Source organism: Phacochoerus africanus, chromosome 2 (genome assembly GCF_016906955.1).
Source record: "Phacochoerus africanus isolate WHEZ1 chromosome 2, ROS_Pafr_v1, whole genome shotgun sequence".
NCBI classification, from domain to species: Eukaryota; Metazoa; Chordata; class Mammalia; order Artiodactyla; family Suidae; genus Phacochoerus; species Phacochoerus africanus.
Window position 1 is genome coordinate 232,276,487 of NC_062545.1, and position 24,533 is coordinate 232,301,019.

Sequence of the window (24,533 nt, forward strand, 5' to 3'; positions counted from 1 at the left end):
GCCTTTTTAAAAAAATTAAGAATTGTAGAAATAACCAATTATTATAGCAACCCTTTTAATTGTTAAATAAGCAGAAGAAAAGCTATTTTATAAAAATTTTATGACATAATTTTAAAATAAGTACTTTTTATAATGAATGTCTTCACATATTATATTAGCAGTTGACTGCTTCTATAGTTAACATCTCTATAGTATATGTAATTGAAATTGATTGGTTTAATATCACCATGGAAATATTTTAACAGTTGAAATTAGAATTGAAAAAAATTTTTATAGACATCAAATGGTATATACTGTTTTTTGGTAGTATTATTGGTTCAATATTAATTCCTCTTGATCCTTCAGCAAATTCATTTAGTATTATTTGAAGTGTGCATTTTTGAAAATGGTTTGTGTAGATTTTTTAATTGGTTTATATTTTTCCCCTTAGGTTTCACCAGTTATCATAAATACTGTGATTACCATAACTTCAGCACTTTACACAGCTAAGGAAACCGTCCCACAAGAAACTGCTTCTTCTACAGCACAATTATGGGAAAAAAAAGATACAAAAAATTTAAAAATGTGGTTTCTTGAAGAACCAAATGAAGTTGAAAAAATAGCTCCCACAACTGAATTGGTGCCCAATGGAGAGATGATAAAAATGAACATTGATTCTATTTTTATAGTTCTTGAGGCTGGAATTGGACATAGAACAGTGCCTATGCTTTTGGCAAAATCACGTTTCTCAGGGGAAGGCAAAAACTGGAGTTCTCTGATAAATCTGCACTGTCAGCTTGAGCTAGAAGTAAGCATATGTAGTATTTTTCTAGATATTACAACAAATAATGTGACATATAGACTCTTTTGCAAATCTTATTTAGTCATTTAAGTTTATTATAAATGTAATATTGGTTTACAAAACTTTTGGAAGAGAGTTTACAGATTTATGCCCTTGATGTTGTTGTTTTTAAGTATACATTACTTTTACATTTATTTAGAGTACATATCCGTATTAAGTTTACATTTCAATTGATTTCATGCAAATTAATGTTGGTAATATTAAATAGACTGTTGAATAGATACAAAATTAGTGTTTTTTTTTTCTTTTTTAGGGCTGCATCTGCAGCATTTGGAAGTTCGTAGGCTAGGGGTCGAATCAGAGCTGCAGCTGCCAGTCTACACCACAGCCACAGTAATGCTGTATCTGAGCTGTGTCTATGGACTACACCGCAGCTCACAGCAACATTGGATCCCTGACCCACTGAGAGAGGCCAGGGATTGAACCCACATCCTCAAGGATCCTAGTTGGGTTCATTATCACAACTAGGATCTTACTTCTAAGAATTAAATTGATGAATTCCCATTGTGGCTCAGTGGGTTAATAACCAGATTAGTATCCATGACGATACAGGTATGATCCCTGGCCTTGCTCAGTGGGTTAAGGATCTGGGGTTTTCATAATCTGCATTGTAGGTCACAAAAGTGGCTCGGATCTGCATTGCTGTGGCTGTGGTGAAGGCCGGGAGCTGCAGCTCCATTTCAACCCCTAGCCTGGAAACTTCCAAATGCCATAGGTATGGCCCTTAAAAAAAAATAAAAAATAAAAATAAAAGAATTAAATACGCTTTTTCCTTTAAAATTATATTGGACTATTTCTTAATCTTCTCTAAAATATTAATATAAAGTATTAGAAGTGTAGGCCTTATACTTTGATGTAACACAATTTTTATACTCAAGTGAGAATCTAACAAGGTCTTTCAACTTTTTGTTAGAGTCCTTTAATTATATAAATTATATTTTCTTTGAAGCAATATGTATTTTGCTTCAGAATTTCCCAGAGATATTTTGCTTTAAATTATTGAGTTTCTGTCTGGTAGAAACTAATATTCTATTTTAATAAATATGAAAAAATTTTAAGCAGCTGTAATATTTGTATTGATGCAGAGTTACATACTAATAGAGGTAGAACTAACAGACTACATTTCAGATTTTCACGTTTTTACTAGTATTCTCTATATTTTGTAGAGGATTTAATCTAGGATATCCAGGAAATTCAGTTAATTCAAATAAGTACACACTTATTGAATCATATCTTACTTGCCTGTAAGGGCTTTCAAAGTCAGTGGAAGTAGACAGACATGTTTTAAAATGTCAACAGTGTTTGATAGATGAACAGTTTTTGATGTTAAACCCAGACTGAAAGTCAAGGAAAGATACTTAAAAGAATTTTTGTCTGAATTAAATTGTGAAGACTAGACTATGAAGTTAGCCAGGTGAGGAAACTGAGGAAGTATGTATAGGAAAAATGGCATGTAGACGGTTTTCATGTAAAAGAAATACAACAGCCAAAAGGAATGGTGGTGGAAAACAGAATGGAATATCATTTTAGAAAATACCAGAATGCCTTATTTAAAAAAATTAAAAATTCTCTCTCTAGGTACATTATTACAATGAAATGTTTGGTGTATGGGAGCCTTTGCTTGAACCCTTAGAAATTGATCAGACTGAAGATTTTAGACCATGGAATCTTGGAATCAAGGTATTTTTGAAATAAATTCAGATATTAAGGATGTCCACATCCACTTTAATTTTAATCACAGCAGAGTACAAGTATATCATTACGAGCCTTTCCACATGCTTCCTTGTTTGACCTCTGAATGTAATTTTCAAACCCAGGGCCAGTGCCTTCTGGGCTTCTAATAAAAATAGTTAAGTAACTTTTATTACGTACTAGACACTGTTCTAAATAATCTACTTTTGCTTCACCCTTACAACAAACTTCTGAGGGAGATACAGTTTTAAACTCCAATTTAAAATGTGGCAGGACTGAAACTGTAGAAGTAAAAGGACTTCCATAAAGTAATACCTTTAAATTGGAAGAGACAGGATGCAGTCTGACTACAGAGTCTCCATGTGTAACCGTCATGTTAAAATATCTCTAGCTTTTCTTGTGGGTTGTAGTCTGTTTCAAGTTTTCTTTGATCACTGAAGGGTGTATATATAGAAGAAGATATATTTGCTTGAAATACAGTGTGAATTTATGTAATCATATGAATCAGGACATTTGAATGGATGAAATGAAATTGTGCTTCTGAAGCTAGAGACTGCATAATTACTAGCATTTCTCCTCCTTAGTAGTGACTCAGTCAACATGCAGACAAATTTTCAGTGGTTTAAAGCCAAGCAAAGCAACAGCAACAAAGATGACTAGCAGCTTTTTGTATTAGACCAGTACATTTAATTATCCACATACTTCAGATAAAGTATTTGGATAAAGGAGCTTCTTTGGTGGTGGTTAGGTTGAAATACACATAAACAGTGGGTCTGTAAGTCCTCAAAAGAGGTAGGTGCTATTGATTCATATGAGCCTTAGGTCCTAGTGACGCTGTTCTGCAACTATTATTGGACTTCTTAAGTCCCTAGGTTTCTGTTATTTATTGAGCATGACCAATAGACTAAATGCCTTTTCTTGCTTTGAATTTCTATGTGCTCTGTGCTTCTAATTTTCATTCAGATGTCTGTCACAAGCATTTAGTGATTTTAGGGTTTTCTTCCCTTCTAAAGTGTGCCTGCCATTTTAGTGTCACTGAGGAGAAAACGTTTTCTTCCTGTACTGTTCCTATCCAGTGTTACCTTAGTTGGCTGATGTCCAAGTAATTCCAGAAAAGCATTAGAACTGATAAAATTTATTGTTCTCTAACATTGTCATTGGAATTAGTCTAACGTTTGTTTTCTCTTTGCAAAATGACTATTGTTTTGCTCCTAGGAACAAATTTTCATCACTTTTCTATAATTTGTATGTTATTTTAGATGAAAAAGAAAGCCAAAAAGGCCATTGTTGAGTCAGATACTGAAGAAGAAAATTACAAAGTGCCAGAATATAAAACTGTCATCACTTTCCATTCAAAAGACCAACTGAACATTACATTATCCAAATGTGGCCTTGTAATGTTAAATAATTTAGTCAAGGTAAGAAAAGTACTTGATACTTTAACTGTTGATGTTCTAGTCTGAGTGAGTACTTCTATTTTATTGAAAAAGAAGTTTTTTCCTGTTAACTTGGCTGTCATATGTCCACTAGTGTTCTGCTTTTCATTTAGTTTTCTGCATTTTTTTTTACAATAACTATTCCTTATTAGGCATTTACAGAAGCTGCCACATTATCTTCATCTGGCATCATAAGGGATCTAGCACCATTTATAATTTTAAATTCTCTTGGACTCAATATCTCTGTTACACCAAGTGACTCTTTTAGCGTACTCAGCGTACCTATGGCAAAATCATATGTATTGAAAAATGAGGAGAGTTTAAGTATGGATTACGTCCGAACTAAAGATAATGATCATTTCAATGCAATGACCAGCCTAAGCAGCAAACTCTTCTTCATTCTTCTTAGTAAGTGATAAATTAACTTCCTGGGGCCTAAATTTCTTCTAAGTTGCATTTTATATCCCATTTTACTCATTTATGTTACCTCACAGGTTTTTTGTTTTGTTTTGTTTTTTTACTACTTTTGTATCTTTATTCTTCCTGGGTAACTGTATGGATAAAAGCTAATGTACAGAAATCATGAACATGACACACATGATAAGGATTCCATAAACACCATAGTTATTATTATCATTATTGTACCATGTGGAAGGAGGATTGCATTTATTGTATAGATGGGAAAGCTCCAGACCAAAGAAAAGAAACGGCTGCCATATAGTCACAAGACCAGTCAAGCTCATATACTGTGTAATGACCCTTTACATGGAGCTCATACATTTATTCTTTTGAAAATCATCTCAAAGATAAAAAAAGGGAGTTCCCATCGTGGCGCAGTGGTTAACGAATCCGACTAGGAACCATGAGGTTGCGGGTTCGGTCCCTGCCCTTGCTCAGTGGGTTAACGATCCGGCGTTGCCGTGAGCTGTGGTGTAGGTTGCAGACGCGGCTCGGATCCCGTGTTGCTGTGGCTCTGGCGTAGGCCGGTGGCTACAGCTCCGATTCGACCCCTAGCCTGGGAACCTCCATATGCCGCGGGAGCGGCCCAAGAAATAGCAACAACAACAACAACAAAAGACAAAAAAAAAAAAAGATAAGAAAAGTCTGGATTCTACTGGAAGAGTAATCAGTACATGTTAAAACTTGGCTTGATTTTTGTCTACGACTCTGAGAGCTCAAAAAAAAAAAAAAAAAAAGTCAAGTTTTGGAGTAGAGCCCAGGACTGAGTTAGTAGGTCCAATTCAAAATGATGTGCCCAGAGAAAGCCAAAGAAAGGAATCAAGAAACCTCCTTCCTGGGCTCCATGGTCTGTGGCCAAATTGTCATTACAAATTTTTTAGATCTTGTTCCTAATATGTTCCAAATTTTATTATTTCCTTTGCAGGTTGCTGTTGTCATTATATTTTTGTAGTTCAGATTGACTTTCTTTATTCACCACTTTATTTAGAGCATGGAAATTTACTATTTTTTTAAAGTTGTAGAGAGGAAAAATATTAACTCATCCTTAGTAAGCTTTCACAGGGTATAGCTATGTTTGTTTTAACCACCTTTAGTATAACTCAGTACAATGCCACTGGTTTTGCAACTGAATGAATTCAGAATCTCTTTTTTTTTTTTTTTTTTTTAAGGGCCATATATGCAGCATATGAAAGTTCCCAGGCTAGGAGTCAAATCGTAGCTTCAGCTGCTGGCCTCCACCGCAGCTCACAGCAATGCCAGATCCAAGCCGCATCCGCAACCTACACTATAGCTTGCAGCAACAACAGATCCTTAACTCATTGAGCAAGGCCAGGGGATCAAACCTGCATCCTCAGGGACATTGTGTCAGGTTCTAATGCTGAGCCACAATGGGAACTTCTAAATTTTAAAATTATCATAGTATATACTCATTGTGAGGCTAAATATTAAATAGTCCCAAAGACTCACCCACTCTGCTTTGACAGGGTGACATTTGAATAGTTAGGGAAGGGAGTGCATTTGAAAGGTTAATGAGACTTTGAGGAGGGGTACTAAAACTGATAGCTTAATATTTTTTTTATATGCAGGAAATGATTCATAAAAGTGGCTAGGTTTCAGGTATTGTCCCGGCACTGTCAGTGAATTGTTCTCATCAAATTTGCCTCTGTTTGAACATTTTTTTGGGGTTTTTTTTGTTTGTTTTTTTTGTTTGTTTGTTTTTATTTGCTTTTTAGGGCGTATGGAGATTCCCAGGCTAGGGTTTGATTTGGAGCTACAGCTGCCAGCCTATGCCACTGCCACAGCAACACTGGATTGGAGCCACATCTTTGACCTACACCACAACTCATGGAAACACCTGATCCTTAACCCACTGAGCAACGCCAGGGATTGCACCTGCATCCTCATGGATACTAGTTGGGTTCAGTAACCGCTGAGCTGTGACGAGAACTCCGTTTTTTGTTTGTTTGTTTGTTTTTAAAGATTTTTATGGGATAGCAGGGAGGGGGGTTATATACACCCCAATAGAATACATGTTCTGTATGTTAAATAAGACTGCATAAAATTTTAGTTAAATCTTAGATATCACAAGGTGTCAAAGATTCTTGCAAAAATTAAAAACTGAAAAATTGCAGCTACTTGGTAATTGCAATGACTGCCTGAATATATTCGGCTCTGGTTATTTTGACAGCTAAGCAGAGATCAGTGTTCTTGTATTTTCTAGTAATTTCTTTGATCAGTCAGTTATTTTTAAAAGGTTATGTTGTTGTCTTAGGTTAAATTGCAAATGAGATTTTTTTTAAATTAAAAACATTTTTTGGTAAAATGCTTTGAAAGTTTTCAGTGAATGGTGTAGAAATGTGTTATTGATTCTTGAAATATTCATTTGTATAAATTAAAGTGATAATTATTCATAAGTTGAAGAAAACGTCTGATATTTCTGGTTTACTGTGTTTACATAAAATTATTATGTGATTTATAATAAAAACATGCAAACATATATATTTAATTTAGCACCTGCTAACCACTCTGCTGCTGATAAAATCCCTTTAACAAAAGTTGGACGACGACTCTATACTGTACGACACAGAGAGTCTGGAGTTGAAAGATCTGTTGTTTGTCAAATTGATGCAGTGGAAGGAAGTAAGAAGGTAACCATTCGCTCCCCAGTGCAGGTACTGAATGATTCATTTTTTTGTGGGATTTTATTATTCATATTTGTGTGCTGCTTTAATGAAAACTAAAGCAAATTACTAGCAAAAGAAGACAAACTATAATAGAAATACACCTAATATCTAAACAATCATTATCAGTAATTACTACTCTAATACAAGCAGTTGTAGAATTTTGTTGACTTTACTTCTCATAATTTATTTTTTATTTATTTTTTGATAGGCAAGAAATAGATTTATTAAGATAGGACGCTTGTGAGAGGTGCAGGCAGGCAAGGAGGCTTTGGACTCAACTTTGTTTAAATTCAGTGAATTTTATTATATTTATAGTTGTACAACCATCATCATAACCTAATTTTTGAACATTTCCATCCCAAATTCCCAGTCCATCCCTCCCCCCCCACCCTCCAGCAACCTGTCTCCTTTGGTAGCTGTAAGTTTTTCAAAGTCTGTGAGTCTGTTTCTCTTCTGCAAATAAGTTCATTGAATCCTTTTCTTAGTTTCCACAAGTACTTGATAGTGTATGATGTTTGTGTGTCACTATCTGACTAATTCACTTAGCATGATAATTTCTAGGTCCATCCGTGTTGCTGCAGATGCCATTATTTCATTCCTTTTTGTGGCTGAGTAATGTTCCATTTTGTGTATGTACCACATCTTCTTTAGCCTCTGTTGATGGACATTTAGGTTACTTCCATGATTAGCTATTGTATATAATGTCACAGTTAACATTGGGGTATATGTATCTTTTCAAGTCATGGTTTGTTTTCCAGATAGATATGCAGGAGTAGGTTTGCTAGATCATGTGGTAATTCTATTTTTAGTTTTTTGAGGAATTTCCATACTGTTTTCCATAAAGGTTGCACCAGTTTACATTGCTACCAACAGTGTAATAGGGTTTCCTTTTCTCCATACCCTCTCCAGCATTTATTGTTTGTAGACTTTTTGTTGATGGCCATTCTGGCTGGTTTAAGGTGGTACCTCATAGTAGTTTTGATTTGCATTTCTCTAATAATTAGTGATGTTGAACATCTTTTCATGTATTGTTGGGCCATCTGTATACTTCTTTGGAGAATTATCTGTTTAGATCTGCCCATTTTTTTTGGTGTGGTTGTGGTTTTTTTGGTATTGAGTGGCAGGAGGTGTTTAAATATGTTAGAGATGAATCCCTTGCCAGTTGCTTCATTTGCAATATTTTCTCCCATCCTGTGGGTTGTCTCTAGGATTTTCTAGGTATGGTTTCATGTGATCTGTAAACAGTGATAGTTTTACTTCTTTTATGATTTGTATTCCTTTTATTTATTTATTTTTCCTTCTCTGATTGCCATGACTAGGACTTACAAAAGAATGTTGAATAAAAGTGGTGAGAATATGTATCCTTTTCTTGCCCCTGATCTTAGAGGAAGTGCTTTCAGCTTTTCACCATTGAGTGTGATGTTAGATGTGGGTTTGTCCTATATGGCATTTATTAGGTTGAGGTAGGTTCCTTCTGTGCCCACTGTCTGGAGAGGTTTTTGCTTTTAATCATAAATGAGTTTTGAATTTTGTCAAAAGCTTTTTTTTTAGCATGTGTTAAGATAACCATATGGTTTTTATTCTTTAGATTCTTAATGTAGTGCATCACACTGATTGATTTGCAGATACTGAAGCATCCTTGTATCCTTAAAATAAATCCAACTTGGAGTTCCCGTCGTGGCGCAGTGGTTAACGAATCCGACTAGGAACCATGAGGTTGCGGGTTCGGTCCCTGCCCTTGCTCAGTGGGTTAACGATCCGGCGTTGCCGTGAGCTATGGTGTAGGTTGCAGTCGCAGCTCGGATCCCACGTTGCTGTGGCTCTGGTGTAGGCTGGTGGCTACAGCTCCGATTCGACCCCTAGCCTGGGAACCTCCATATGCCGCAGAAGCGGCCCAAAGAAATAGCAAAAAAAAAATAATAATAATAAATAAATAAATAAATCCAACTTGATCATGGTATATGATCTTTTTAAAGGATTGTTGGATTCAATTTGCTAATATTTTGTTGAGGATTTTTATGTCTATGTTCTTCAGTGATACTGGCCTGAAATTTTCTTTTTTTGTGGTATATTTGTCTGGTTTTGGTATCAGGGTGATGATGGTGGCCTCATAGAATGTGTTTAGAAAAGTTCCTTCCTCTGCACTTTCGTGTAATAGTTTCAGAAGGATAGGTGTTAACTCTTCTCTAAATATTTGATTTAATTCACCTGTGAGGTCATCTGGTCCTTGCTTTTGTTTTTATTTATTTATTTATTTTGTCTTTTTAGGGCCACACATGCGGCATATGGAGATTTCCAGGCTAAGGGTCAAATTGGAGCTCTAGTGACCTGTATCACAGATCATGGCAATGCTGGATCCTTAACCCACTGAGCAAGGCCCAGGATCAAACCTGAGTCTTCATAGAAGCCCGTCAGACTCATTTCCACTGAGCCCCATCGGGAACTCCTCTCACTTTTTTTTTTTTTTTTGTCTTTTTGCCATTTCTTGGGCTGCTCCCGCGGCACGTGGAAGTTCCCAGGCTAGCTGTCTAATCGGAGCTGAAGCCCCTGGCCTACACCAGGGCCACAGCAACGCTGGATCCGAGCCGTGTCTGCAACCCACACCACAACTCACAGCAACGCCAGATCATCAACCCACTGAGCAAGGGCAGGGATCGAACCCGCAACCTCATGGTTCCTAGTCGGATTCATTAACCACTGTGCCACGACGGGAACTCCCTCACTTTTGTTTTTAAATCACAGGTTCAACTTCAGTACTTGTAATTGGTCTGTTTATTGTTTCTTTTTTGTTTGTTTTGTTTTTCTTTTTTTTTCGGGCCGTAAGTACAGCATATGGAAGTTCCTGGGCTAGGGGTCGAATCAGAGCTGAAGCTATAGGCCTGTGCCACAGCCATGGCAGCGCTAGATCTGAGTTGCATCTGCGGCCTACACCACAGCTCATGGCAGTGCCATCTCTTTAGCCCACTGAGCAAAGCCAGGGATCGAACCCGAATCTTCACAGATACTAGTCGGGTTCATTACCACTGAGCCACAATGGTTTCCGTTTCTTCCTGGTTCAATATTGGGAGGTTGTACCTTTCTAAGAATTTGTCCATTTCTTCTAGATTGCCCATTTTATTGACATGTGGTTGTTTGTAGTAGTTTCCTATGATCCTTGGTATTCTGTGTGGCAGTTGTAACTTCTCCTTTTTTATTTCTACTTTTATTGATTTAAGCTCTCTCCTCTTTTCTGTTGAAGGTTGTAGCTAAAGATTTATCAATTTTTTTTTTCAAATAACTAGCCTTTTCTTTTGTTTTCTTTATATTTCATTTATTTCTGCCCTGGTTTTTTATGAGGTCAGCTAATTTGGGGTTTTGTTCTTTTTTACTAGTCGCTTTGGGTGTGTTTATTTGAGATTTTTCTTATTTCCTGAGGCAATGTTATATTCCCTCTTAGAACTCCTCTGCTGCGTTCCATAAGTTTTGGATCATTGTATCTTCCTGGTCATTTTTCTCTAATTCATATGCTCTTTGATTTCTTCAGTGACCCAGTGATCTCCTATGTCTTTGGATGTAGAATATCTTTTTTGTTAGGTTCTAGTCTTTTTTTGTCGATGATTGTTAAGCATTTAGTTGTGATTTTGTTGTTCTCGTGGGAGGAGATAAGCTCAGGGTTTTCTACTCCACCATTTTGTCTCCAGTCAGTATGTATTTATTCTTTTTTTTTTTAATATTTTTTTAATTTTCCCACTGTACAGCAAGGGGGTCAGGTTATCCTTACATGTATACATTACAATTACATTTTTCCCCCAGCCTTTCTTCTGTTGCAACATGAGTCTCTAGACAAAGTTCTCAATGCTATTCAGCAGGATCTCCTTGTAAATCTATTCTAAGTTGTGTCTGATAAGCCCAAGCTCCCGATCCCTCCCACTCCTTCCCCCTCCCCCTCCCATCAGGCAGCCACAAGTCTCTTCTCCAAGTCCATGATTTTCTTTTCTGAGGAGATGTTCATTTGTGCTGGATATTAGATTCGAGTTATAAGTGATATCATATGGTATTTGTCTTTGTCTTTCTGGCTCATTTCACTCAGTATGAGATTCTCTAGCTCCATCCATGTTGCTGCAAATGGCATGATGTCATTCTTTTTTTATGTCTGAGTAGTATTCCATTGTGTATATAGACCACATCTTCCGAATCCAATCCTCTGTCGATGGACATTTGGGTTGTTTCCATGTCCTGGCTATTGTGAAGAGTGCTGCAATGAGCATGCGGGTGCACGTGTCTCTTTTAAGTAGAGTTTTGTCCGGATGGATGCCCAAGAGTGGGATTGCGGGGTCATATGGAAGTTCTATGTATAGATTTCTAAGGTACCTCCCAACTGTTCTCCATAGTGGCTGTACCAGTTTACATCCCCACCAACAGTGCAGGAGGGTTCCCTTTTCTCCACAGCCCCTCCAGCACTTGTTATTTGTGGATTTATTAATGATGGCCATTCTGACTGGTGTGAGGTGATATCTCATGGTCGTTTTGATTTGCATTTCTCTAATAATCAGGGATGTTGAGCATTTTTTCATGTGTTTGTTGGCCATCTGTATATCTTCTTTGGAGAAATGTCTATTCAGGTCTTTTGCCCATTTTTCCATTGATTGATTGGTTTTTTTGCTGTTGGGTATGTATTTATTCTTTTACTTAGAGAATATAGTGACAAATTCTGTAAAGCTTTATTGAGGCAAAATCGATGTACACTAAGCTGCATAAATTGGATGACTTTTGTCTAAAACATTCACATATTATACCCTCATCACAGTCAAGGTAATAAAAATACCCCAAAGAGTTTCCTCACCCCCCTATTTCCCCATTCCCATGCATCCACTGATAGGTTCTTGGTGCACATAAGTTACACAGTATAGAATCTTAAATAAATGGAGTGAAGTACAAAATGGAGGCTGACTTCTTTCATTCAGCATAATTTTGTAAGTATCAAGTTTTGTGTATTCATATTGTTGCCTGCAATTACATTGTTGTTGTTTAGAATCTATTCTTTGGATATATGGCATACCATTTTGAATGCATTTTTGTATGTGATTTGAAGTAAGGATTTAGGTTCATTTTTTTTCCACTTGGCTATTCATTTATTCTGATCAAGATTATCTTTTTTCCATTAAATTGCCTTCAAAATTTTGTGAAAAATAAATAGACCGTATATGTGGATGTTTATATCTGAGGTCTCTAATCTGTTTCATTGATCTCTTTATGCCAGTACCACACTGTCTTTATTATTTAATCTTGAGTCTTGAAATTGAGTGGTATAAATTGTCCCCCTTTGTGCTTTTTCAAAGTTGTTTTGGCTAGCGTAAGTTCTTTCCATTTACATTTAAATTTTAGACACGGTTTTCAGTTTTCATTTAAAATTTTTGTTTAAATGGCATATTAAGTTTAGGCTTTTTTTTTATTGCCAGTAGAAGTAGGTTTTTTTTCTTAATTAGCTTGTATTATGAAGCCTTACTAGGTGCACTTATTATTTCTAGCAGATTTTTTTTTTTTTTTGGCTTTTTAGGGTCACACCCGTGGCATATGGTAATTCCCAGGCTAGGGGTCAAATTGGACCTACAGCTACCTGCCTATGCCACAGCAACAGCAACACCAGATTCAAGCCACGTCTGCAACCTGTACCACAGCTCATGGCAACAATGGATCCCTGAACCACTGAGCAGGGCCAGGGATCGAACCTGCATCCTCATGGATTCTAGTCAGATTTGTTTGTGCTGTGCCATAGAGGGAACTCCCTCTAGTGGATTTTTTATGGATATTGATAGTTATTGATATTGGCAGATAAAAACATTTTTACATTTTATTTTCCAATTTATTGTCTTATTTTTTTTCTTGTTGCACTGTATAGAACCTCCAGTACAATTTGAATAGAAATTATGAAAGTGGATTTGTTTTCTGTTTTTCTCAGTATTAGGGGAAAAGTATTCACTCCTTCACCTTTAAGTGTTTTGAGCTGTACTTTTTTGGTACATGATCCCTTCGTTCCTACTTTGCTGAGAGGTTTTTTTTTTTTTAATCAGGAATGGATGTTAGATTTTTGCCAAATGAGTTTCTGTGCTTATTGAAAGGATCTTTTAAAAGTTTTGATAGTATGATGCATTACATTGGTTTTTAATTATTATATTAAATAAGGATTGATTTTGAAGTGTTAAATCAACTTGATATCTCCAGCATAAATCTCATTTGGCCATGAAGTATTAACCTTTTAATGTATTATTGGATTGATTGGCTAAATTCACATTTAGAATTTTTGCATTTATGTTTATAAGGGGTTTTGGTATAGTTTTCTTGTAGGTGTTTTTCTTATGTGAAGTTTTTTAACCAGCTTCACTTTGAGGGCTATTCATATTCTCTGTCACTTCTTCAGTGAGCTCTCCTAATAATTTTGTGTCCTTCAAAAAATTTGTCAATTAACTTTTCATTTTTATTTCATTTTTATGTATTATGTTATTGTCACTGGGCATACAAATTTAGATTGACAATTATTTTTTCCATACTTTTACAATGTCATTCCACTGTCAATTCTATTACATTGTTTCTGACCAGAGCCTGCTTTTATTCTTGTCTTTGCTCTTTTATGAAATGTGTGATTTTATTTCTATATGCTTTTAAGATTTTTTTTCCCTTTTATGTACTGGTTTTAACCAATTTGTAATGAATCTTAATCTAGTTTATTTCATGTTTCTTGTACTTAGGTTTATTAAGCTTCTTAAATCTATGGATTTGTAATTTTCATCACCTTTAGAAAAAATTTTGCCATTTTTTTTTTCCCTCAAATATTTTTTTGTCTTCTCTCGCTTTTCTTCAGGGATTGCAGTTAGGTATATATTGGAGTGTTTAAACTTACCTCACTAATGTTCTGTTCATTTTTTTCTTTCACCTTCCTTTACATCCTGCTTTTCTCTTTTGGTAGCTTTTATTGTTATGTCTTTAAATTCACTGTTCAGTGTCTAATCGGCTCTTAATCTCATCCAGTGTATTTTTATGTCTGGAAGTCCAGTTTGCATTTCTATTTGTATTTTCCATGTCTTTTTATATAGTCTCAGTTTTTCTCCAACTTTTGAACATATCAAACATAGTTATGTAGATGTTTTCATATCCTTGTCTACTAAATCTATCACACGTATAATTTCTGGTTTATTTATTTTTGTTTTTTCTGTGTCATTTTAAAATTCTTTCTCTATGTAATTTTTTTTTTTTTTTTTTTTTACATTTTAGGGCCACACTGGCAGCACATAGAAGTTCCCAGGCTAGGGGTTGATTTGGAGCTGGAGCTGCCTGCCTACGCCACACCACAGCAACATGGGATCCAAGCCACTTCTGCGACCTACACCACAGTTCATGTCCATGCCAGATCCTTTAACCCACTCAGCAAGGCCAGGGATTGAACCCTCATTCTCATAGTTACTAGTCTGGTTCTTAATCTGCTGAGCCACAACAGGAACTCCCTCTCTATGTATTCTTTTTTTTTTAATAATGATTTTTATTTTTTCCGTTATAGCTGATTTATAGTGTTCTGTGAATTTTCTACTGCACAGCAAGGTGACCCAGTCACGCATACATGTATATATTCTTTTTTTTCACATTATCATACTCCATCACAAGTGACCAGACATAGTTCCCAGTGCTATACAGCAGGATCCCACTGCTTATCCTTTCCAAAGGCAAAAGTTTGCATCTATTAACCCCAAATTCCCAGGCCCTCCCATTTCCTCCCCCTCCCTCTTGGCAATCACAAGATGTCCATGAGTTTCTTTTCTGTGGAAAGGTTCATTTGTGCCATATATTAGATTCCAGATATAAGTGATATCATACTGTATTTGTCTTTCTCTTTCTGACTTACTTCACTCGGTATGAGAGTCTCTGGTTCCATCCATGTTGCTGCAAATGGCATTATTGTGTTTTTTTTTTTTTTATGGCTGAGTAGTATTCCATTGTGTATATGTACTACATCTTTTTAATCCAGTCATCTGTCAGTGGACATTTAGGTTGTTTCCATGTCTTGGCTATTGTGAATAGTGCTGCAATGAACATGCAGGTGCCTGTGTCTTTTTCAAGGAAAGTTTTGTCCGGATATATGCCCAGGAGTGGGATTGCTAGGTCATGTGGTAGTTCTATGTATAGATTTCTAAGGTACCTCCATGCTGTTCTCCACAGTGGTTATACCAGCCTACATTCCCACCACCAGTGCAGGAGGGTTCCCTTTTCTCCATACCCTCTCCAGCATTTGTTATTTGTGGACTTATTAATGACGGTCATTCTGACCGATATGAGGTGATATCTCTCTGTGTTCTTAAACTTAATTCTCCAACACAGTTATGTTGGTTGGAAAGTGATTTTGTCAATGCTTGTTTAGGCGAGACTCTGGAACTAATTTTGCCTCCTCTAGTAAAGCACCTAACCAGTACCCTTTGTACTAAACGAGATTTTACCATTTTGGTTGGTGAAAAAAAGAATTATGTATGATCAGCACCAAATATTTTTCTGCCTGCTCCTTTTAGGTGGATCTTTACTGATCCTTAAATAGTGTACTCACATGCATGTGCCATTCAGGACTGAACCAAAGTCTTGGGAATGAGGGATAATTTTAAAGTCTCAGGAGTTCCCTCTCTGCAATTCTCACTTCTACTTGCAGCTCTCTCCTGTTTTATACAATGTGTTATGAGATTAAGCCTCATTGCCTTTTCCAAGTTCCCATTTCTATTTCTTAGGCTCAGACTGAGCTCTGCCCCTCAGCTTGTTCACACAGTAACCTAGAAACTCTTCAGGCATTAAGATGGGGTGACAATCTTAGGTCTTAACCTTGGTAGGTTTTCTTTCTTTCTTTCTTTCTTTCTTTCTTTCTTTCTTTCTTTCTTTCTTTCTTTCTTTCTTTCTTTCTTTCTTTCTTTCTTTCTTTCTTTCTTTCCTTCCTTCCTTCCTTCCTTCCTTCCTTCCTTCCTTCCTTCCTTCCTTCTTTCTTTTCTTTTCTTTTCTTTTCTTTTCTTTTCTTTTCTTTTCTTTTCTTTTCTTTTCTTTTCTTTTCTTTTCTTTTTTCTTTTCTTTTCTTTCTTGTGCTGCCTTTTGTCCAATTTTGAAAAAAAAAAAAACCATAATGTGTATTTTTCCCCCTCTGTGTTTTTGTTGTTTAGATTGGGAAGGTATATATATGATCTCTATTATTCCATTAGGTCTGAAAAACAGAAGTTCCTTCTTTATTTTTTTGATTTGCAGCCACTATGTTAAAAGGTGACTGTTGGCCTGCTCTCATTATTGTCGATTAGTTTTTAATGTTATTCCGCAAACATTCATTTAAAGTTCCTTACATGTACTTTCACAGAAATGAAAATGTATCTTTCTTTCACATAGGTAAAGCAAGCAGTTTAGAAATAAAATAGAATGTAGTTAAGACTATGTATTTAGTAATTCAGTATGTTTTATATTTTGGTATGGTTTTGAAAATATAAGGATTTTAAAGTTTTGTTTTTGAAGTTCCTTTTCTATAGAACTATTGAAATTTGTATCTTTTAGCATAGATAATTGCACATTTTGTTTCTAATTCATATGTGCAAGGTAAATATTGCCTGATATTACTTTGTTGGGACATTTAGATGAAATACTTTTAAATGTCCATATTAATGATACTAAATATTATTCTTCTTTCCTAGATTAGAAATCATTTTTCAATACCACTTCGTGTTTATGGAGGGGACACCTTATTGGGAACAGCTTCTCCTGGAAATGAATTTAACATTCCATTAGCATCTTACCGGTGACTTTTTCCTTTATCTTCTTTGCCCTAAGATCTCTAATAGACTTTTAGTTACCAATTCAGTAGTGATACCTCTAAGTTATCAAACCGTAATCAGATTTATTTTGTTAGTATCTCATCTAACTTAAGTTTTAACACTCTTAGATTTTTTTAAAGAAGTAACTAATGTGTGTAATTTATATCATATAAATTATGTATGCTTCAACTAGTGAATACAACTTACATTTTTGCAATATAATTATCATAGCTATGATCAGATATTTATGATTTTTAAAAAATGCTAATTAATCATGACTGGTGGCTTCTGAATTTATTTACACTATTATGAAGTGTTCTTAACTTTTCAAGGGTTTTATAATAGAATTTTTAAAATTTTCTTTGTTTTTGCTTTTTAGGGCCCCACTGGCATATGGAGATTCCCAGGCTAGTGGTCAAATTGGAGCTACAGCTGCTGGCCTACACCACAGCTGCAGCAACATGGGATCTGAGCCACATCTGCGACCTATACCACAGCTCATGGCGACGCCAGATCCTTAACGCACTGAGCGAGGCCAGGAATTAAACCCACAGCCTCATGGTTCCTAGTCCCATTCGTTTCTGCTGTGCTACAATGGGAACTCCCTAAAAATTTTCTTTAGTAAACATAAAATATTTTACATTTTTATCTACATATTTATCTCTTAATTGTTCACTGACAGAATTGTAATGTAAATAGAAATGAACCTTGAGCAACATGTGGGTTAGAGGCACAGACCCCCATGTAATCAAAAACCTACATTCAGTTGTCCCTTAGTATCCATAGAGAATTGGTCCCAGGACCTACTGCAGATAACAGAATCCCTGGATGCTCAGGTCCCATAGTCAGTCCTCTGTATAACTCCATCACCACATCCATGGATTCAACCAACTGCTAATTACTGTATTTGCAAAAAAATATCTGTTTATGAGTGGACCCATACAGTTCAAATTCATGTTGTTTATAGTTCAGCTGTATAGTACATTGGTCTTAAATATTTAAAGTAATTAGATTAAATTTGATATAAAATCTTGTGTATTAAGAAGGGATTATTAAAATTCTAACAGTACTAATGATGGGCTAGACTCTTAATTATAGGCTTAATGTAACAAATAAGTATTATCACTCAGAATATTTAATGTGGAATTGAAAATAATCTCTTTTCAGGAGACAGCTCATTTGTAGAATAAAAACTTCCTCATAATAAGCATCATAGTCTGTAAAGTGCTATTTCAGAACACACATTAGACATGAACATTTAGACCTATGCTAGGGAAGGATGAAGGCAAAACTGTAAGCAGTGCTTCAATATCCCTGTCTTCTATTCATTCTGACCCATACGTAGGCACTCAAGATTGGGTCCCTAATGCTTAGAAGACAGCCTAGCAGTTTTAGGCACATGTTTTCAGATAGTAGACCTGCTCAACCTAATGAGTGCTTTATTGCGTAGACCTTCTAACCCTAATGAGTTTTACTCCTTAGTTTAAATTTGCAGAGGGAGGGAGTGCCTGTTGTGGCTCAGTGGTAAGAACCCGACTGATATCCATGACAATGCGGTTCAATCCCTGGCTTTGCTCACTGAGTTAAGGATCTGGTGTTGCTGCAAACTGCAGTATAGGTCATAGGCGCAATTTGGGTCTAGCATTGCTGTGGCTGTGGTATAGGCCAGCAGCTGTAGCTTCGATTGGACCCCTAGCCTGGGAACCTCCATATGCTGCAGGTATAGCCCTAAAAAAAACAAAAACAAAAACGGACAAAACTTGTGCAAGGAAAGAATTACATTGGTGAGAATACAACCACAAAATTGTTGTGTATAGTCTATGACCTTATTCTAGAGAGGATTTGGGGTGGATTGTAAGACTAGGTTGAAAATAGCATGTAAGATATATTTAAAAATTTCTGTGAAGAACTTGAATCCATTTTATCTTAAAAGTTAATGGCATTCTGCTTATTTTTAATAAATTATTGCTATATATTTTATGATTCTGTTGTAGAAGAGAAAAATTAGGCCATTAAAAATATCTTTACATGTTTTGTTCAAGGCTAAATATTTATTTGTTACATGGAAGCTAATCAACTTAATTAGAATTATTAATGACTAACCAGCTTGGATTTCACATTAAATATCTTTCTAATCTAATGTTTAGATATAGATACTCTTATATTTAAGATATGAGGTCTTGGAGTTCCCGTCATGGTACAGTGGAAACAAATCCGACTAGGAACCATGAGGTTGCGGGTTCAATCCCTGGCCTCGCTCAGTGGGTTAAGGATCTGGCATTGCTGTGAACTGTAGTGTAGGTCGCAGACATGGCTCAAATCTGGCGTTGCTGTGGCTCTGGCATAGGCCGGCAGCTGCAGCTCTGATTAGACCCCTAGCCTGGGAACCTCCATATGCTGCCAGTGCAGCTCTAAGAAGACGAAAAATAATAATAATAATTTTAAAAAAAGTTATGAGGTCTTAAATTAACAAATGGGTAACGTTCTATCGATTTAAATATACTGATTCTTTAATTCATTTAACAAATATTTATCAAGTGTTTTGTTGTGTGTAAAGCACTACTCTGAGATAGCAAGAGGAACTGGCATGCCTCTTCCTTTTAAGAGATTGATATATAAATACAGAAGATAGAAAACAGTGGGGTACAGAGAATCACAGAAAGGGTTATAGTTGCAGAAAACTATAGAAAAGAATGAAGGGGTTAATGTTTGATTCCTGAAAGAGGTACATGAATTATAGTTAAAATATAATAAGGTAGAGATTAGCAGGGAAGGGCAATCTTAAAGGAATTACATGAACAAAGATAAAGAGGCATGAAACACAGGGTTGTTACAATTCTATAACGAATAGGGGTTTGACTGGAGTGTAGTGTGTCTGTTGGAATATGAAACTTGAAAGATTAAGTTCACATTGGGATAATTGCTCCATCATTCTTGCTCCCATTTACAGAAATTTTATCTTCATCTCTTTTTTCCTTCCTCTCTCAACTATTCACTCCATCAGCTCTTCACACTCAAAACCTCTTGTCATTGATCACCTTTCTCTCATGTCTTCTTTTCATTCATTTCTTGGTTTTTTGTTTGTTTGTTTTTGCCTACCCACTGCATGTAGAAATTCTCAGGCCAGGGATTGAACATGCACCACAGCAGCAACTTCAACTGCTGCAGTGACAACACTGGATCCTTAACTCACTGTGCCACAGAACTCCCCTTCGTTCATTTCTTAAACTTTTCCTTTAAACTTGCATGTCACCATTTCTCTTCAGAAAAATAGCTTTTAGGAAAAATTGTTACCTCTGCAAAACACTCTCATGCCCTTCGTTTGCTGTGTATATCTGTTTTTTGGTACCTGTCAGTAGAGTGGTTACCTTGTAACATTACAGTTTCACACCTAAGTGGGATTTCTTTAAGAGTAAAGAATGACATTTTCAATTTCTCACTGGTAAATAATAGGTCCAATAAATATCTTGGTAATCTGGATGAATGTATTGGCATTAGTTTAATATAGAGAAAATTAAGCTTTTATTTTTATTTTATTTTTTTGTCTTTTGTTGTTGTTGTTGTTGTTGTTGCTATTTCTTGGGCCGCACCCGAGGCATATGGAGGTTCCCAGGCTAGGGGTCGAATCGGAGCTGTAGCCACCGGCCTACACCAGAGCCACAGCAACGTGGGATCCGAGCCGCGTCTGCAACCTACACCACAGCTCACGGCAACGCCGGATGGTTAACCCACTGAGCAAGGGCAGGGACCGAACCCGCAACCTCATGGTTCCTAGTCGGATTCGTTAACCACTGCGCCACAACGGGAACTCCTAAGCTTTTATTTTTAAATATTAGAAGTAAGAATGAAGAAGTTTCCTGGTGGCCTAGCAGTTAAGAGTCTGGTATTGTCACTGTTACGGCTCAGGTCTCTCTATGGCTTAGGTTTGATCCCTAGCCTGAGAACTTCCCCGTGCCCAGGACACATCCAAAAAAGAGAGAAAGAATGAAAATTACAGAGAGAATGTAGAACAGGCTAAATCTGATAACTGATTTGACAGATAACTATATCCATGAGTGTACAAGGGAAGTAAGGAAGAGATTAATATTATTTTACAGTCCTGAGTGCCAGTAGCTGGCAGTTCCTGAGTAAAGGACATACAGAAATGGATATGGAGGGTTCGGAGTTCAGTGTAGCAATTTGAAGGTAACTTCAGACATCATTACTGAAATAAGTAGTAATTTAAAATTTTGGGACTAGAGCTTAAGAAAATAATAAGAACTGGAGAGAGTATTGATGTTTTTCACACTGTAAGGGGTAGTGTTACAATCATAGGTATTAATTTTACAGAAATAAAAATATTTAAGTGTTTATACTTGGACACACCTTAGGTTTAAAAAATTATTCAACTCAAAGTGTAGTTTAATGTAAACAAAGAATGTGGTAACTTTGTTTAAATAAATTTTATTGGAGTATAGTTGACTTAGAACATTGTGTTAGTTTCAAGTGTACAGCAAAGTAAATCAGTTATACATATACATAAAAATGTGGTATTTAGGAGTTCCTGTCCTGGATCAGTGGTTAACGAATCCGACTAGGAACCATGAGGTTGTGGGTTCGATCCCTGGCCTTGCTCAGTGGGTTAAGGATGCGGCGTTGCCGTGAGCTGTGGTGTACGTTGCAGATTTGTCTCGGATCCCGAGTTGCTGTGGTTCTGGCGTAGGCTAGAGGCTACAGCTCCAATTCGACGCCTAGTGTGGGAACCTCCATATGCCGAGGGAGCGGCCCAAGAAATGGTAAAAAGACAAAAAAAAAAAAAGTGGTATTTAAATATAAGGATTAATCATATGTGGCAATAATTTTTCACTATATTCATACATTCACTTCTGCAGCTATGCCCTACATTTCAGTCAAGTTAAGTATCTATTGAAAGCTTTCATTTGATTAACCTTGAAAAGCTGGTGATTAATTTTTCAATAGCAATTTTTTTTCATTAATGAACTCAATCATGGTAGGTACTTGGGACCACATATCCAAGAAATCCAGCTTCATTAAGTTAAATGTACAAGTCATAGCCGTATGTTCTTGTTTTGCATATATGACCTTCATGATTGTTCTTTTCTTTGAGAAACTGGTTATTATAAACATATTTTTAAAATAGCAAGTTTGTAATAAAAATATTCACCTCTTAAAAGCCAAATAACTTGATTAGTTTCCAGAAAGTTAGGATGGAAATATGTATCTGTAGATCTGTCTTACCTATCTCTAACAAGAATGTGAAAATATAAAAATTTATGGCAATAGTATGGATTGAGACAGTTTCATTGTTCTAAAGCTGTAATGAAACAATTTAATGTATGTTTTCTTTTAAAGCGTTTTAAAGTGTATTGTTAATCTTTTCTGTAGATCACTCCTTTCTCTGAAGCCAGAAAATGAGGACTATGAAATGTGTGAAGGAATTGACTTTGAAGAAATTATAAAAACTGATGGCACTTTTCTAAAGAAGAAATGTAGACCTATAAACCCTTCCAGGAAGCCATTTATCATTAATGTGGTGCCAGAAAAAGATAATTTGACATCTATGTCAGTGTATTCAGAAGATGGTTGGGACTTACCATACATAATGCATTTGTGGCCACCTATTCTACTCCGAAATCTTCTTCCTTACAAAATTGCTTATTATATAGAGGTATTTTGGAATTTTTAATGCCTTCCTCCATTTGATTTTGTACCTTTAGTTATTGAAAATTATGAACAATAAAGCAGTGTTTTAAAATTCTAATAAGTATTTAGTACTGGTAAATAGACAGTACAGATATTCTTCAAATGAAAAGGAAATGTTTGTGCATAAAAGAAGATGTAAAAAAATTTTTTTCACTGATTTATCTTAGAAATCTGATTACTCAGTTGAATTTAAATTGCATGTATAGGAGTTCCTGTCATGGCTTAGCCGTTAGCAAACACGACTAGCATCCATGAGGATGCAGGTTCGATCCCTGGCCTTGTTCAGTGGGTTAAGGATCCATTGTTGCCCTGACCTGTGGTGTAGGTTGCAGAGGCGACTCGAATCCCATGTTGCTGTGGCTCTGGCATAGGCTGGGGCTACAGTTCCAATTACACCCCTAGCCTGGGAACCTGCATATGCCATGGGTACAGCTAAAAAAGAAAAAAGGATTTTAAAAAAGAAAAATAAATTATATGTATAAATGTGATACACCATTTTAAAAATCATTTATGAAAGTAATAGATATTCTTGTAGAAAACTTTAGAAAATAGAGATAATTAAGATTATATATATTCACATTTTCAGAAGGTAGCACTTCTGATGAGATATCATCAGTCCTAAAATACATATTTTTCAGTCTTTTCCATGCATATATTTTCACATATTGTCTCTTTAGAAGATGGAAAGTAGCCAAGCAAGTGTCAGATACAGTATTAAAATAATACTACTAGACTTAATGGGAAAAAATATACTATATTATTCTCATGCTAATTTTCTACAAGGATTTTATGCCCTCTGAAGATGCTTTTTCTTTTAAATACTCTGTCTTAATAGGTTACATCTAATTCCTTCCTGTTACCGTAACAGGAATCTCTTCATCTTAAAATTTCAAATAAATACTCCCTTTTTCCATTGCTTCTCCAATATAAGAAAGTAGGTCTTCATTATATTTTATTCATCTTGTTGCAGTCTATTAATTATTGGGATTTACTATATGTTTACACTTTTCTGTTAAATTTATTTTGTGGTGGTGGTGGGAGTTAACACATCTCTGGTTTAATAATGTCTATTTTAATAATGTCTGTTTTCTGTATGGTTGGCAAAAACATAGTGATTAAGAATTCATACATTGCTGTCAGATTTAAGATTGAAGCCTGCCCCTGTAACTTACTAGCTTTATATCTTTGGTAAATTGTATTGTATTTCTAAATCATTTGTTCTAGTCTTTAAAATGGGAATAGCAATAGAACTTGAATGATTGGTAAATGGGGAAAATCAAATTAAATAATGTATGTAAGGGACTTAGCACAGTGCCTGACAGGCACATGATTACCATTCATTTACCTTTCTAGTACCACCACCACTACTATTCTGTTTTGTGGGATTTAATTAACATGTCAAGTATTGATAACTTACTATTTTTACTTTAAGTAATTTGAAGTCTTAGATGAAGAGATTCCTATGTTATGGCAATAGGAGGGAACCAGATTAGCGATGCTGGAAAAACAAATAAAATACTCATATGGACTATCTGTGTTCTATTTTCATAGAACTTTTAATTTGATACTTTTAGGATCACATTCTGTTTGCAGGTTTCCAAAGGATGTGAACAAATTTTAGAAAGACAATTTAGCTGTAATATAGAGAAGGGAGAGGGGATTAAGATCCATTAGGAGACTCATGAAGAGAGAGATTGCTGTGACATGAACTGAGGTAATGGACATGTGATAGGTGGAGACAGATGAACAGTTTGTAGTTTAAACACTGATTGGAAATGGATGATGAGGGATTGTTAAAAATTAAGAATAGTAGTTGGTAGAGATGTTTATTTTCACAATAGTTCCTTGAAGTCGATCATTTAGACCATTTTACAAATCCAGTAACTTAACTCTACAGAAGATTACACAATTGACAGAACTT

The 24,533-nt window shown here is 35.7% G+C and overlaps 1 protein-coding gene across 5 annotated transcripts in view; it reads left to right on the forward strand.

Annotated features, from left to right (window-relative positions):
- Positions 1 to 24,533, forward strand: part of VPS13A (vacuolar protein sorting 13 homolog A) — a 272,751-nt gene that overhangs the window by 168,903 nt on the left and 79,315 nt on the right. For all 5 annotated transcript variants that reach the window (XM_047767800.1, XM_047767801.1, XM_047767802.1 and 2 more), the window contains 7 exons: positions 431 to 787; positions 2,420 to 2,521; positions 3,793 to 3,951; positions 4,122 to 4,377; positions 6,940 to 7,100; positions 16,790 to 16,893; positions 22,295 to 22,577. In XM_047767800.1, coding sequence (XP_047623756.1) covers positions 431 to 787; positions 2,420 to 2,521; positions 3,793 to 3,951; positions 4,122 to 4,377; positions 6,940 to 7,100; positions 16,790 to 16,893; positions 22,295 to 22,577 — 1,422 coding nt within the window. The remainder of the gene's footprint in view (positions 1 to 430; positions 788 to 2,419; positions 2,522 to 3,792; positions 3,952 to 4,121; positions 4,378 to 6,939; positions 7,101 to 16,789; positions 16,894 to 22,294; positions 22,578 to 24,533) is intronic.